At 37.9% G+C, this 13,049-nt stretch overlaps 1 protein-coding gene across 1 annotated transcript; it reads left to right on the top strand.

Moving 5' to 3' along the window:
* The first annotated feature begins 4,470 nt into the window (after positions 1-4,470).
* LOC113751590 (phosphoglucomutase, cytoplasmic) lies at positions 4,471-13,049 on the top strand. The gene is made up of 19 exons (XM_027295643.1): positions 4,471-4,618; positions 4,734-4,859; positions 5,435-5,516; positions 6,383-6,438; positions 7,043-7,156; positions 7,270-7,332; positions 8,380-8,499; positions 8,593-8,693; positions 9,278-9,337; positions 9,440-9,539; positions 9,664-9,821; positions 9,898-9,993; positions 10,229-10,292; positions 10,457-10,538; positions 10,651-10,826; positions 10,963-11,039; positions 12,152-12,284; positions 12,498-12,614; positions 12,705-13,049. The coding sequence occupies exons 2-19, from the start codon at positions 4,779-4,781 to the stop codon at positions 12,774-12,776; spliced, it is 1,752 nt and encodes a 583-aa protein (XP_027151444.1). The 5' UTR covers positions 4,471-4,618; positions 4,734-4,778; the 3' UTR covers positions 12,777-13,049.

The raw sequence follows: 13,049 nt of genomic DNA, 5'->3' as shown, positions 1-13,049 counted from the left end.
AATTTAATTGGTTTCCACAGCTTTTCTGAGCATAGGAGTTCTATTTTTTGAGATAGATACTCCATGCAGATAATGAAAAGGTATAGGGAGATAGGGTCTCCCTGTCTAATACCTCTAGAAGGGGTAAAAAATTCTGTGGTTTGGTCATTTATGATTAAGGCCAGCCTAGAAGAAGAGATGCAATTCAGGATTAGATTGATGAAAGAAGGAGGGAGTTGGAAATGGTAAAGGGCTTCTCTAATAAATCCCCATTCTAGTTTATCAAAGGCCTTTTCAAGGTCAAGCTTGATTGCACATAGGCCAGTTTTCCCACCTTTTTTTTTTCATCCTAAAGAGAGTTTTTTGCACAAGCAGAATATTGTCCGAACAGCTTCTGTTAGGAAGGAAACTTGCTTGAAGCGGGGAAATGATATCAGAGAGGATAGGTCTTAGACGGTTGATAATGATTTTAGCTAGGACCTTGTAGGCAGAGTTATTTAAGCCTATAGGTCTGAACTGTTTCAGGGTTTTAGGGTGTTCCACCTTCGGAATAAGGCAGAGTAGTGTATCATTGATACCAAGAGGGAAAGGTTTGAGCTCAAAGCAATCAGAGATCATTTTGATAAGGGATGGTGAGGTTTTATCCCAAAATTTTTGAAAGAAATAGGAGTGTAGCCCATCAGGTCCTGGGGATTTGAAAGGTTTGAGTTCAAAGAGGGCTTTTTTTATTTCTTGAGGAGTAGGTTTAAGTGCAAGAGTCCTAAAAAGTTCAAGATTTTGGTTTGCAAAGAGGATGGGAAAAGACTCAGGTTCTAAGAAGTTTAAGGTGAAGTCTGTGGTGAAAAGATTGGCAAAGTAGTTTTTGCAGATGTTTTTGATAAGAGAAGGATCAATGACCCAGTTACCTAGTTCATTTTTAAGACAAGAGATTTTGTTCTTGTTTCTCCTACACACTGCAATGGTTTGGAGAAATTTAGAACTGAGGTTGTCCCAACAGAGATAATTCATTCTAGATTTCATTGCCTAAAGATCTTTTTCTTGATTAAGGACATGATTATAATCACCTTGAAGAGAAATTTCCAGTTGGGCGAGAAAGTTTGAGTGATGGTTTTGAAGCGATGATTGAATTCTCTTCAATCTATTGAGAAGCTTCCCTTTTTTTTTGAAAAGATTCTCGAAGGTCATAGAACTCCAAGAAGACACCAAATCAGTAAACCGTTTAGTGGTATCAGGAAAGGGTTTGTTTGGGTTATTCCAAACTTGATCAACCAGGGAGGCAAAAGAAGGGTGTCTAAGCCAAAATCTTTCAAGCCAAAAAATTTTTAGAGCAGGACAAGAGAGATGGGGTTTGAGATTAATCAAGATGGGACAGTGATCAGATCTAGTGCGAAGGAGGTGCAACACATTGGCGGTATAAAAAAGGGTGCGCCACAAGTGATTGCAAAAAGCTCTATCAAGTCTTTCATGGACAAATTTTCTATTGAATCTTTTCCCAGTCCATGTGAACTTTGGACCGGAGAAGCCCATGTCCATGAGTCCACAATAGTCTAAACAACATTTAAACAAGGCAACTCTACTATTAATTAAAAGTTTCCCACCAAATTTGTCAGAGGGATTAAGCAATTCATTGAAATCACCAATGCAATCCAGGGGAGATTAACAGTATCAGAGGTGATTTTAAGATTTTTTCAGAGAATTTTTCTATTATTCAGAGAAGGGCTAGCATAAATAGCACTAATAAACCAAGGGGTATCATAAGGGTGTACCTTTGCCATAGCACGAATAACCTGGAGGTCATTTGATATGCTTTCAAGCTTCACTTGAGCATCATTCCAAAGTAGCTATATTCCTCCTTTGAAATCTTGTGCATCTACAATTTTGTAGTTGTTGAAGGGCAGGCTGTTACACATGGCAATTGCTCTGTCTCCACTCAATTTGGTTTCAACCAAAATGACAATACCCGGCTGATGGGTGTGAATGTGTTGAAAAAGGTGATTTCTAAATGCGGTACTACCCGCACCACGTACATTCCACATTAGTATCTTCATTAATGAAGAGTCATGTAGTTGAGTTGGAGAGAACAAAGATTTGTTCTTTCAAGATGGTCCTTGACTGGGTCCTACCAAAGCAGGAGTCCAAGTGTGCAGGCGAGATGCCCTTGGTTGAACCTCCATTTTGTAATGAAAGTGTTCTGGCAGAGGAAAGTCTAGGGGTGTGGGGCATGCAACAAATATCCTTGCCCCTTCGACCTCTCTTATAAGAGTAAGAGCCACCACCTTTTCTTCTAAAGAAAGGAAGTTTAAGATTAAGTGGGAGATAGAGAGGGTGTAAATTTCTGCCGGCGCTAATATGAGGACATGGTCTTCTACATGCGATTGCCTTAGAAGTCTGCGATTCTTTTCTGGCATTTCTCTTATCCTAAGAGAGTGGTAAATTGGCAAATCATCTGTGGGATTTGGTCCTGAGAGGTTTGTGCTGGTCAGGTCGAAGTTGATGATGATTCTTGCACTTGTATCGTTGCTCCACATCTGGAGGTGACCCACGGGTGAACCCAGATCCATGGTTTCCTGGAATTTTTCTGGTCTTTGGTTTGAGACTGCCATTCTTTGGATAGGTTGAGGGGTGGGAGCAGTCCCCAGCAGGTGATTTCTTGGGCACCAAACTTGACGCATGAGAGGTCGATGTTGAGGGCGAGAGAACCAGTGTCTCCCTGGGAGGTAGGATGTCCCGTTTGGGAGTCTTTCCCCTCTTCTGGCTTCGTGACTGGAGGGGAGAGTGGTAGAGAGACGATCCATTGGATCTCTTCGGTGAAGTGGATTGAAACTGTTTCTTTGTTGGTGACGGCGATGAGAAAATGGAAAGGTCATGGTTGGCTTGAGTGCTAGGCGTATTTGTTGCGAGAAGATGAAGGTTGTGTGAAGGTGAAAGCTTTTGGAGTGTGTTTTGGTTTTGTTTTGAGGGGGGTGAACGAGGAGCCGAGAAGGATTTTTGAGGTAGCATATTGTATATTTTGCAGGTGGTACAGAGGGTGGAGAGAGAGTTTCTGCTTCCTATCTCAGGCAAAGGTTGTCTATTTTGGTGTAAAGTGCTAGCTGGAGAGGATGGTTTAGGTGTAAGGGAAACTTGGGGTTGAGAGTTTGACTTAGAAATGGGCGGAGTATTGGTATGCGTAACAGCAGAGTCAGAGATTGTTGTAGTCGAGGAAAGTTAATTTTGTGTAAAGGTTGGGATAGCATGTAGGTAGGAGTGAGTTGGTCAAAGAACGGATTGATTTTGAACCGTTTGAACTGGCTCGTGAAGGTTTTCGGCCCAAGATCGGAAAAATTTTTGGTTTCGGTGGGAGATAGTGGTGTTGTGAAGGAGAAATGACAACTGAACGGGAAAGCTCTGCTGCCTTTGTTGAGAAACTAATGCATTTGCCTTCATCATGTCCCAATAACCCGCAAACAGAGCAGAAATTTAGGCCTTCATAGAGAAGAGGCTGAAGGAGTTGATCAATTTTTATGGAAATTTTCAGGGGTCTGTCAAGGTCAATTTGGATACAAATTCTCGTATATCTGCGCCAATTCTTCGCGCCCAAACTTCTTAACTTATTTTTCACGAGTTGCTAATTTGGACAGCCAGACAAAATGATCTATGTGTCAGCCCAACAGTATCCAAAAAGACGGATTTAGGGTTAACAATTTGTGTTTCATACAATTTTGCACAAATTGACCTCTGATGTAAATCAATAGAATTTTTATGTAAATCAGGTACAATTTAGAATAAAGTAGGTGTAGTTCGACGTATGTTGATTTGGTATCATTTGTTGTAAGTCAAATACAGTTTAATATAAGTTGATTACTACTAATTTAGTGTAAGTTAAGTGCAATTTGGTGCAAGTTGAGAGCAAATTATTAATTTACACCTAATTTGTGTGAAATGGAACTTGTGAAACCCATTTCCCAAAATGGCCATCTTTTGCCATTCATAATCAAAAGAATTCAAGAACATGTAGTGAACATTTCTATTAAAAACTATCTATCATTCACTCGAAAAAAAAATCCATTATGAATAATACATAACAGCTCCACCCCTTTTGACAAGGATTCACAAATTGTTTGCAGTAATTCAAATTTTACATGAAAAAATTAAGGTTCTCTTTGGATTGTGAGTTTTCTATAAAAAATTTTAAAATACTTCCTCAACATATTTTACAATTATCTTTTCACCTCACGTATATCGCAGCATTATTACAATATATTTTTCGCACAAAAAGTTACAATCCAAAAGCTTTGTCAATTGTTCAAGCGCAAATTCATTAGTGTCTAAATCCACAAGCGATTGATAACTTGACATTGTGGGCAGCCAGACAAAAACCATCTACATGTGAGCCTAACGTGGTCTAAAAATACTGCAAAAGAAATTGGGATCTATTCTAATACAAACTGAAGAAGAGGATTAAATTGTGGAATATAGCAAGGCCATAGAATCGCACGCAGAATAATCCGAGTCACTTCCCTAGTTTTCTTCCCCATCCTCTTAGCTGCACCTCATTCCGTTCCTTTTTCTTTGCGTACATATTACTGCTCTCCCTCCTTTTCCTTTTCCCTCTGGATTCTCTCTCACACCCGTCACTCCCTCATCTCTTCTAGCTCAGGTGCCACGTGCTTTCTCTCTCTCACACACTCACTTCAACGGAATCCTTATATATACTCTCATGCGTATAAATCAGTAGGGATATGCTGATTGGAAACCTCTGATTCATTTTGCAGTTTTGAACCTAATTCAACAACAACAAACAAACCAGGACGACAACAATGGTGGTTTTCCAGGTAGCTCGCGTTGAAACTACGCCGCTCGACGGCCAGAAGCCTGGCACCTCCGGCCTCCGCAAGAAGGTTTGCTTAATAATTTTCTTTTCTTCCTTCTTTCTTCGCCCAAAGAAATGGAAACGAATCCAATCATTAACCGTAATAGTTTAATTCTTATGAAATTTATTGAAAAATGTATCATTTTTATCGATGATGATGATCTTAGCGTCTTAGTAGTATCGATATTTCTTTTAATTTGATCATGTTTTGTTCATATTTGAACTTCTATTTTTTCTCTTTTTGGATCCGTGAATCATATGCATTTGTGTTGATTATGATCTGTTACTGCATCGCATTTGCATTGCATCGATTTGAAATTTGGAAGATTACCTGAGTTTCTGTCTTTTTCTTTTGCTTTTCGGCTTCTAAGTGGTCGGTTTGGTTGATTCGTGAGTTTTATTAATCAATGGATGAATTGCAGAATATGCTATAGAGAAAGTTGATTTTCTTAGTTGAGTGGTGTAATATGTTATGTAATGCAGATCTCACGGACTGCAGTAGCCTGGATTTGTTTTGGATATGAACAAATAAAGCCTTTCACAATGTCTTTTATTCCGTTTGGCTTGTTCTGATGTAACGTGATCATGATTGGATTGTTGCAGGTGAAGGTTTTTACTCAGCCTCATTACTTGCACAACTTTGTGCAGTCAACATTCTATGCCCTTGGAGCTGATAAAGTCAGAGGTGATTTGGGTTTTTACTTTTAGTTTGTTCAATTGGTACCTGTTGTAGATTGCTGGGTTTATGTTCAAAGTTTAAATGTCAAAGGCTATATGTCAAAGGCTCCAAGGTTAACTTTTTGTGAATTTGATTGCAAGGAAGAAACTTTTTATGATTTCTGCATTTATTGTGTCTTGTCTTTGTTGAGTGAAGGCAAAATGAGATGCTTCTGTGCATGTCACCACCAAATTCAATAGAATCTTGTTCACGCACGAGGCTGAAATGTAGCAGCAATAGGTACACACTTAAGGAACGCAGATTTTTGATAGTTTTCTGGTGGGAATGGTGATTTAGAGATCCAGTGGCAATCCAACCTTACTGTGGTATAATCTAGATAAAGCATTCCTCAATATTAGTATCAAATCAGTGCTTACTTCAGAACAGTGTTCAGATAAACCATCTGTTAAAGCATTCATGATACAAGTATCCGTATCATCTCAGAGCAGGTGAAACATGATTTTGGTCTGTTTTTGCTTAGCGATTGCACATTTTAGGGATACAAGAGGTGCTTGTGTTGAATGTTTGAAAGCTTCAGGAGATTGATATTGCTGGAAGCAAGTATTATGTTCTTCCTTTTGTCCAACAATGCATGCCACCTGAAGTTTCTGAGGTGTAATAATAATTGCAGCAGAAAGTTAGCTTGACTAACTCCAAAACAAGATTGTATGCTTTGCTCTTAATTGGTGTTAAAAGGAACTGTATCTAATTTGTATTGTTTCAACTGTAACTGAAGTTGAAGGAGACTGTAAACTTTCTTAATGAAGTACATCTGTGTCTCTGATATTTGTTTTTGATTTATCATCTTCTTCCTGCATCTCTCCATGTTCCAGGTGCTACACTGGTTGTTTCTGGTGATGGTCGATACTATTCAAAGGATGCAATCCAGGTAAAGTTCTTGAAAAGTGTGCAGCTTTATGCATGTTAAAGTGCTTTATTTTAGGATGATACTCTTTCGATTCATGAATTAATTAGCACTGGCTAGTGTTGCGGTTACAAATTTTAAGTTTTCAATTATCCAGCCACTGAATTCACGAATGGTACTCACTCAGAGCCCTGCTCTTTTCTATTTTAGTTTGAATGGTCTATGTAGTACGTTACATGGGACCTGCCACACCATGAACTATTCAATAGAAGACGATTTTAACATCTCAGACTCTGATGTTACTTCTTGATGTTAAACATGTCTTGTTTCCTTTGCTGTGACTTTATTATCATGAGGAGATGAGTCTTGTTTTGAAGGTGTATTTTAATTGATTCTCTGAAAGGACTTAAAAAGTCAGTGTTGCAAAATATAACTAGGCTTATGAGTTTCATGCTGCAACAACTAATAATGTATGATTTTAGATGCAGAATATAACTTGCATTTACATGTAAGTTCAAACATTTTGCTCCTCAGTGTGGGCTTTTTTTCTTTTGCTGGGCTAGAAAGTGCAGAACTGCGGACCATGCATGGCTTGCTTTTGGAAATGACTCTGTTGTATATGTGTCAGATCATTATTAAAATGGCAGCTGCAAATGGAGTAAGACGAATTTGGGTTGGTCAGAATGGATTGTTGTCTACTCCTGCTGTATCGGCTGTTATACGTGACAGAGTTGGCCATGATGTGAGTATCTCCTTTGCATTTCTCCTATGACTTTTTCCCCCAATGTTCCAGAAATGTATAAGTTATTTCAATGTTGACACTGATACTCTTCTCTCTCTCTCAACTGAATATAGGGATCTAAGGCAAACGGAGGATTTATTTTGACTGCAAGTCACAACCCTGGTGGACCCCATGAGGTTAGTTTGTGCTGTATTTTCTTAATGTACTGATGTTGTACATGCCTTGCTGAAAAGAGCATTTCATTCATAAGGAGTCTATTTATGCATTCATTCTTTTTTGCTTTAGGGTTTTCTTTAATGGTTTTGGTGATGTGCGTGAGAGAAAATTTTTTTAGCTTTCGTCATCTTAGGTGTTAAACTTTCTGTTCATGTTGATAAGAAATTCTTTCAAGAGCCTCATTTCCATATTTAATAATCTTTTAGTCATTGTTGAGCAAGGCTTTTCTGTATAGGCAAATTTACTAGGATAGAATCCACCCACTTAAAAAAAACCTTAGGGATGTAGAAAACTTGAAAACTTAATTTAGGCCAACGTTTATAAATCTCACTGTACAGTTATACAAGTCAAAAATGCTGGAGAGATGAAGAGGTGCAGAGTTTGTCAATTGACACTTGCGAAGAGTTGGAGACAGAAATTTAATTTTTGGAGAAAGGGAAATAACTTGTTTAGAAAATTCTTTTGGAACTAATGACTACAGATTTTTGATTAATTTGAGGGAGGAAAAAAAGTGTTAAAAGCAAGGTAGAATTGTGAATGTTGTCTATGGCATGTTCTTGTCCATGTCAAGAAATAATAGAATTTGGCTCTTGTTTTCTTAGTGTCTCTTTATCTAGTTGATGAGAATTGGATGGGAACACAAAAGATGTCAGGATTAGACTTAATACTTACAAGTATATTAGTTACTTGGATGAGAATTGTAGATACCTGATAACACGTTGCAAGGGAAAAGAAGGCATATGACCTAGGAATGAAGACCTTACTTCTGTATTTTGCAGTGAAGTTCTTTGATTTTTGCAAATACCTAATTTTCTTGATGGTTCTGTTTTAGCCAGTAATAGTTGAATTGTAATTTGAATACTAGTGAAGGCATGTCATTATGGTTGCCTAGTTGGAGAATGATTTTTGTAGAACTCATATAACATATATCCTGGAATAAGGAATTTCAGAAACAAATTGAATGATGATTAAGTCATCTCTTGTTGTGTGGACTATTTTGACTGCAGGATTTTGGAATTAAATACAACATGGAAAATGGTGGACCTGCTCCAGAGTCAGTTACTGATAAGATCTATGAGAATACAAAAACAATAAAGGAGTATTTGATTGCAGAAGGATTGCCAGATGTATGAAGTGCTTTTAAATCTTGTCTGTTTTCCTTGGACTCAATTTACTTTTTCATTGATCTGATATTCCAACATGATTTGAAATTCTGTCAGGTGGACATCAGTACAGTAGGTGTTTCAAGCTTTACTGGTCCAGAGGGGCAATTTGACGTTGATGTTTTTGATTCAACCACTGATTATGTGAAACTGATGAAGTATGTTATCTTCTTAGAGTAGTAGAAGCTTATGACTATTTTTTTTCTTTTTTTAAAAATTTCAAAGACATTTGTGTAGTGCATTCCCATCCTTTATGTCCTGAAGATGAGTGGTATTTCTGCAGCTTGCATATGAGATTTCATTGAATTCTATATTAGCATATCATGCATGCCATATTATTTTTAGATCTTTGATGATCTTATATACAAGTTAAATGTTAATTCTTGTTTAAGTTTGGGGTTGTACTTGAGTCAATAATACCTGTAAGCAGTTAAACACACACCACTTTTGTGGGATGTTTTTGAAGCATTTCGAATTGTTTTAGTTGTACGAAGAGTGAATGGTTTGCTTGTATGCTGCAAACATCTCTCTTTACTCTGAATCTAGATCTGTAGTAGATAGGAGATTTACCTTATGTATTACTGCTTTACCAGAGATCTTATATAAATAATTTATGCTGCCATCCTTGCTGCTTCTGTGAGAATATTCAAAGCAGCTTTGTTATGCTTGGGATTCTTCCAGTTTAGCTTTATTTTTCACTCCTTTTTTAAGTTGTCTATAACTTGTTTTAATCTGATAACAGGTCCATATTTGATTTTGAGTCTATTCGGAAGCTGCTATCATCTCCAAACTTTACTTTCTGGTATGCTTGTCATACCCTTCTTTCATATGTAAAATTCTGAATGCTCTGTTTCCCTATTCTACGCAATTGTTTGGATGCTTAACGGCTGGTCATGTTCTGCAGTTATGATGCACTTCATGGGGTTGCTGGAGTTTATGCAAAGCGTATATTTGTTGAAGAGCTTGGTGCAGAAGAAAGCTCTCTTTTGAATTGCGTACCAAAGGTCTTGAGTTTATTTTCCTGCTACTGTTGCATTAAATGAAAATGTTAAACCGTTGTATATTTCCCGCTTCTTTTAACAGAATTACATTCTTCGACTGACTTGTTCATAACTTCTGCCCGAGCAGGAGGACTTTGGCGGAGGGCACCCAGATCCTAATCTTACCTATGCAAAAGAGTTAGTTGCTCGCATGGGATTGGGTAAGACTAACAATGAAAGTGAGCCACCAGAATTTGGTGCTGCTGCTGATGGGGATGCTGACCGTAACATGATCCTTGGGAAAAGGTAGCTTCGTACTCATTTTTGGTGACAACTGTCATGTTGCTCAAAATTACATTAAACTGTATTCATTTGGTGTCAGGTTTTTTGTCACTCCATCTGATTCGGTTGCTATTATTGCTGCAAATGCTGTTGAAGCCATCCCTTACTTTTCCAGTGGTCTAAAAGGAGTTGCCAGGTTTTGCTCAGACTTGCTATTGTCTGATCTTCATGTACATTGAATGTGTCCCAATCCTGCTTTTTCATGATTAAAATTTTCTCCTGGTACATGTATGTCCTTTTGGTATCGCTGGATGTATATCCACACGCATACATGCTCTCACTTCACACACTATGTATGTATACAGACATGCGTGACCTTTCGGTAAATTTATCAAAAAAGGTTTTAATTGTGTTTAACTTTTCTTTTGCAGGAGTATGCCAACATCTGCTGCTCTTGATGTTGTGGCTAAACATCTCAACCTGAAATTCTTTGAGGTGCTTTAATACATTCCCTTCTTTTAAGTTTTCCATTTTTTGAGTTGGATTGGGGTGGGAGGTTGGTAATTGAGTGAGGTTCCTTGCCTATGCAGTGAATCTTTGTGAATTGAGTGTAGTTCCTTGTCCATGCAATGAGTCTTCTGACTATTATTTTTATATAGGTGCCTACTGGCTGGAAATTCTTTGGTAACTTAATGGATGCTGGAATGTGTTCAGTTTGTGGTGAAGAAAGTTTTGGAACTGGTAAGCTCTTTTTCATATCCTTTAAGATTTAACTGTTCAAAAAGAGCTATATCTGTTGTAAAACAACTAAAGAGCTGAATAACAATAAGCTACTTAATTGGTTCGCTGGTAGGCTCGGATCATATACGCGAGAAAGATGGAATCTGGGCTGTTTTGGCTTGGCTATCCATACTGGCCTACAAAAACAAAGATAACTTAGGTGGAGGGAAGCTTGTGACTGTTGAAGACATTGTTCGTCAGCATTGGTCTGTCTATGGACGCCACTATTACACTCGATATGATTACGAGGTACATGCAGTATGTAGAAATGCTTATTCATTTCTTGCAACCTGCATATATGGTATTTTTTGATTCGGACTAAGTAAGTTGAACGATATAATGGTAATATATTGTGTCTAAAACAATGTGGCTTTTTTTCTACAAGAATGTTGATGCAGGTGGTGCAAAGGACTTGATGGCACATTTGGTCAAGCTGCAATCATCCCTCGGTGAAGTGAATGAGTATGCTTCTTTCTTTTACTCTGTCTAAATAGGATTTGTTCTGCTTCTTTTTGAAACACTAAAATGAATATGACAAGTTTCTTAGACTTAATGTAAATGGGTTGAGAGTCTTGTGTAACAACTTTCTGACATTAGATATCTTCTACTGTCATGGTTGATAACCTCTGAATTTGAACACGTTTAATCTAAGTAACCAATCGCTTTGTTTTCTCCACTTCTTCTCAGCATTGAAGGGCATCAAATACTTGTTTGCGTGAGTCAATAGTATCAATAAAGTGAACAAACTACATTTCTCTTAACTCTGCCTTCTGAATCAAGTAAAAGAGTCTGTTGATGGGCAGATGTTCTCCAGTTGAGAAAATGTGTCATCATTCTATATCAACTGTTTTTCAGAGTTTAGCTAGGGCTATCTGTGATTGGAATCAAAAGATGGCTCTGTAATGTTGTCAGAAGATAATGCTCTTAGTATCTTCTGCTTGCCTTGCTCGTGTCGAAAAGTTTGTTTGTATGCTTATATTCTGCAGTTAAGTTAAAAGAGAAAGGTAAGTCCTCTCTGGCGTTTCATGTGAAGATTCTGTAGCTTTCACTGAATATGTTCTCATTTTAAGGAAACTCTTGCCTATCTTTGAGGAAGGCAAATGTGACTCTAGTTATTGTTGGACAAAGTTGTCTTCATCTCTACTGCTGCATCACCCGGCAGGAATTTCTCATCAAAGGAACACTGTCAAAACTCGATATGAGCATTGGATGCTAATTTTAACGACTTGAATAAAGTTCATGAATCAGAGATTATCACCAATTAGCCTGACCCTTTTACAGGCGTGAAATACATATATAATGTTTGACAAAAAAGAGAAAAGATGTGGGAATTGTCAGTTGATGGTTTCCAATATAATTAGCTCATCACTTGGGAGACATGCCAAAATGATTTGTGTGGCACAAGTGTTTTAGCATCACTTTTGTTTGATACCTTGCGTTCCGATGATTTGGATGAATGCTTGAAACTTGAATGTCAGTGTTGAGGGAACTTCTACCAGATGATATTCAATTGCTAGTGTTGGTTTGAGGTAGCGTTTTTTTTTCTGAAAACCTTGCCTGTTCATGTAATGCAGAATAATAAAAGGGTTACGTTCAGACGTTTCAAATGTTGCTTGTGCTGATGAGTTTGAGTATAAAGATCCAGTGGATGGTTCCATCTCTAAGCATCAGGGTATCCGATATCTGTTTGAAGATGGTTCGCGATTGGTAAAGTCCTAGCCCTTGAAGCTTAAAAAATGTCTAAATTTGTTTCTAATAATTAAATGCATTACTGCAACGAGGTAGTATTTCTTATTATGTTTCAAGTAGAGTACAATGAACACAGAAGGAACGATTAATCAGGATTTGAGCCTTGTTGACTATTTCATATGGTAGATGTATCTCTCTCTCTCTCTTCACCACACCTTCCTCTTGCATCAGGTTTTCCGTCTTTCTGGAACTGGATCAGAGGGTGCTACTATTCGTGTTTATATCGAGCAATATGAGAAGGATTCTTCAAAAACTGGGAGAGATTCTCAAGAAGCACTTGCTCCTTTGGTGAGATATTGCAGCGCATGTTTTCATACCTATCTAACATGAATCTATTTCAGCCTCCTCGTCTCTAAAACTGGTTTTTTATCGCCTCAGGTGGAAGTTGCTATTAAGCTCTCTAAGATGGAAGCATTCACCGGCAGATCTGCCCCCACAGTCATCACATAAGATCATACTGTTACGCAGTTTAACAAATTGTACGTCTTACAGCACAAATAAATGGTATAACTGCTGTTATGAGCCAGTACTGCTCCAGTCTATGGATACTCCCATGTATCGACTTGTGTAATTTTTGTATTTCTGCGGCCTTAATATGGTGGGCATATTTTTGATGAGAATATCTGTGGACTTGGGTTTCCAGTTTTGCACGTAAAACTTTGGATGGTCGGGTAACTTTCGGCACCTCATTGTCTTTAATATAGCGTCTCTTTTACTGTAGTT

This window comes from Coffea eugenioides, chromosome 11, assembly GCF_003713205.1.
Source record: "Coffea eugenioides isolate CCC68of chromosome 11, Ceug_1.0, whole genome shotgun sequence".
Lineage (NCBI taxonomy): Eukaryota > Viridiplantae > Streptophyta > Magnoliopsida > Gentianales > Rubiaceae > Coffea > Coffea eugenioides.
The sequence above is the reverse complement of the archived record's forward strand: the minus strand, read 5'-3'. Positions and strand labels throughout refer to the sequence as shown.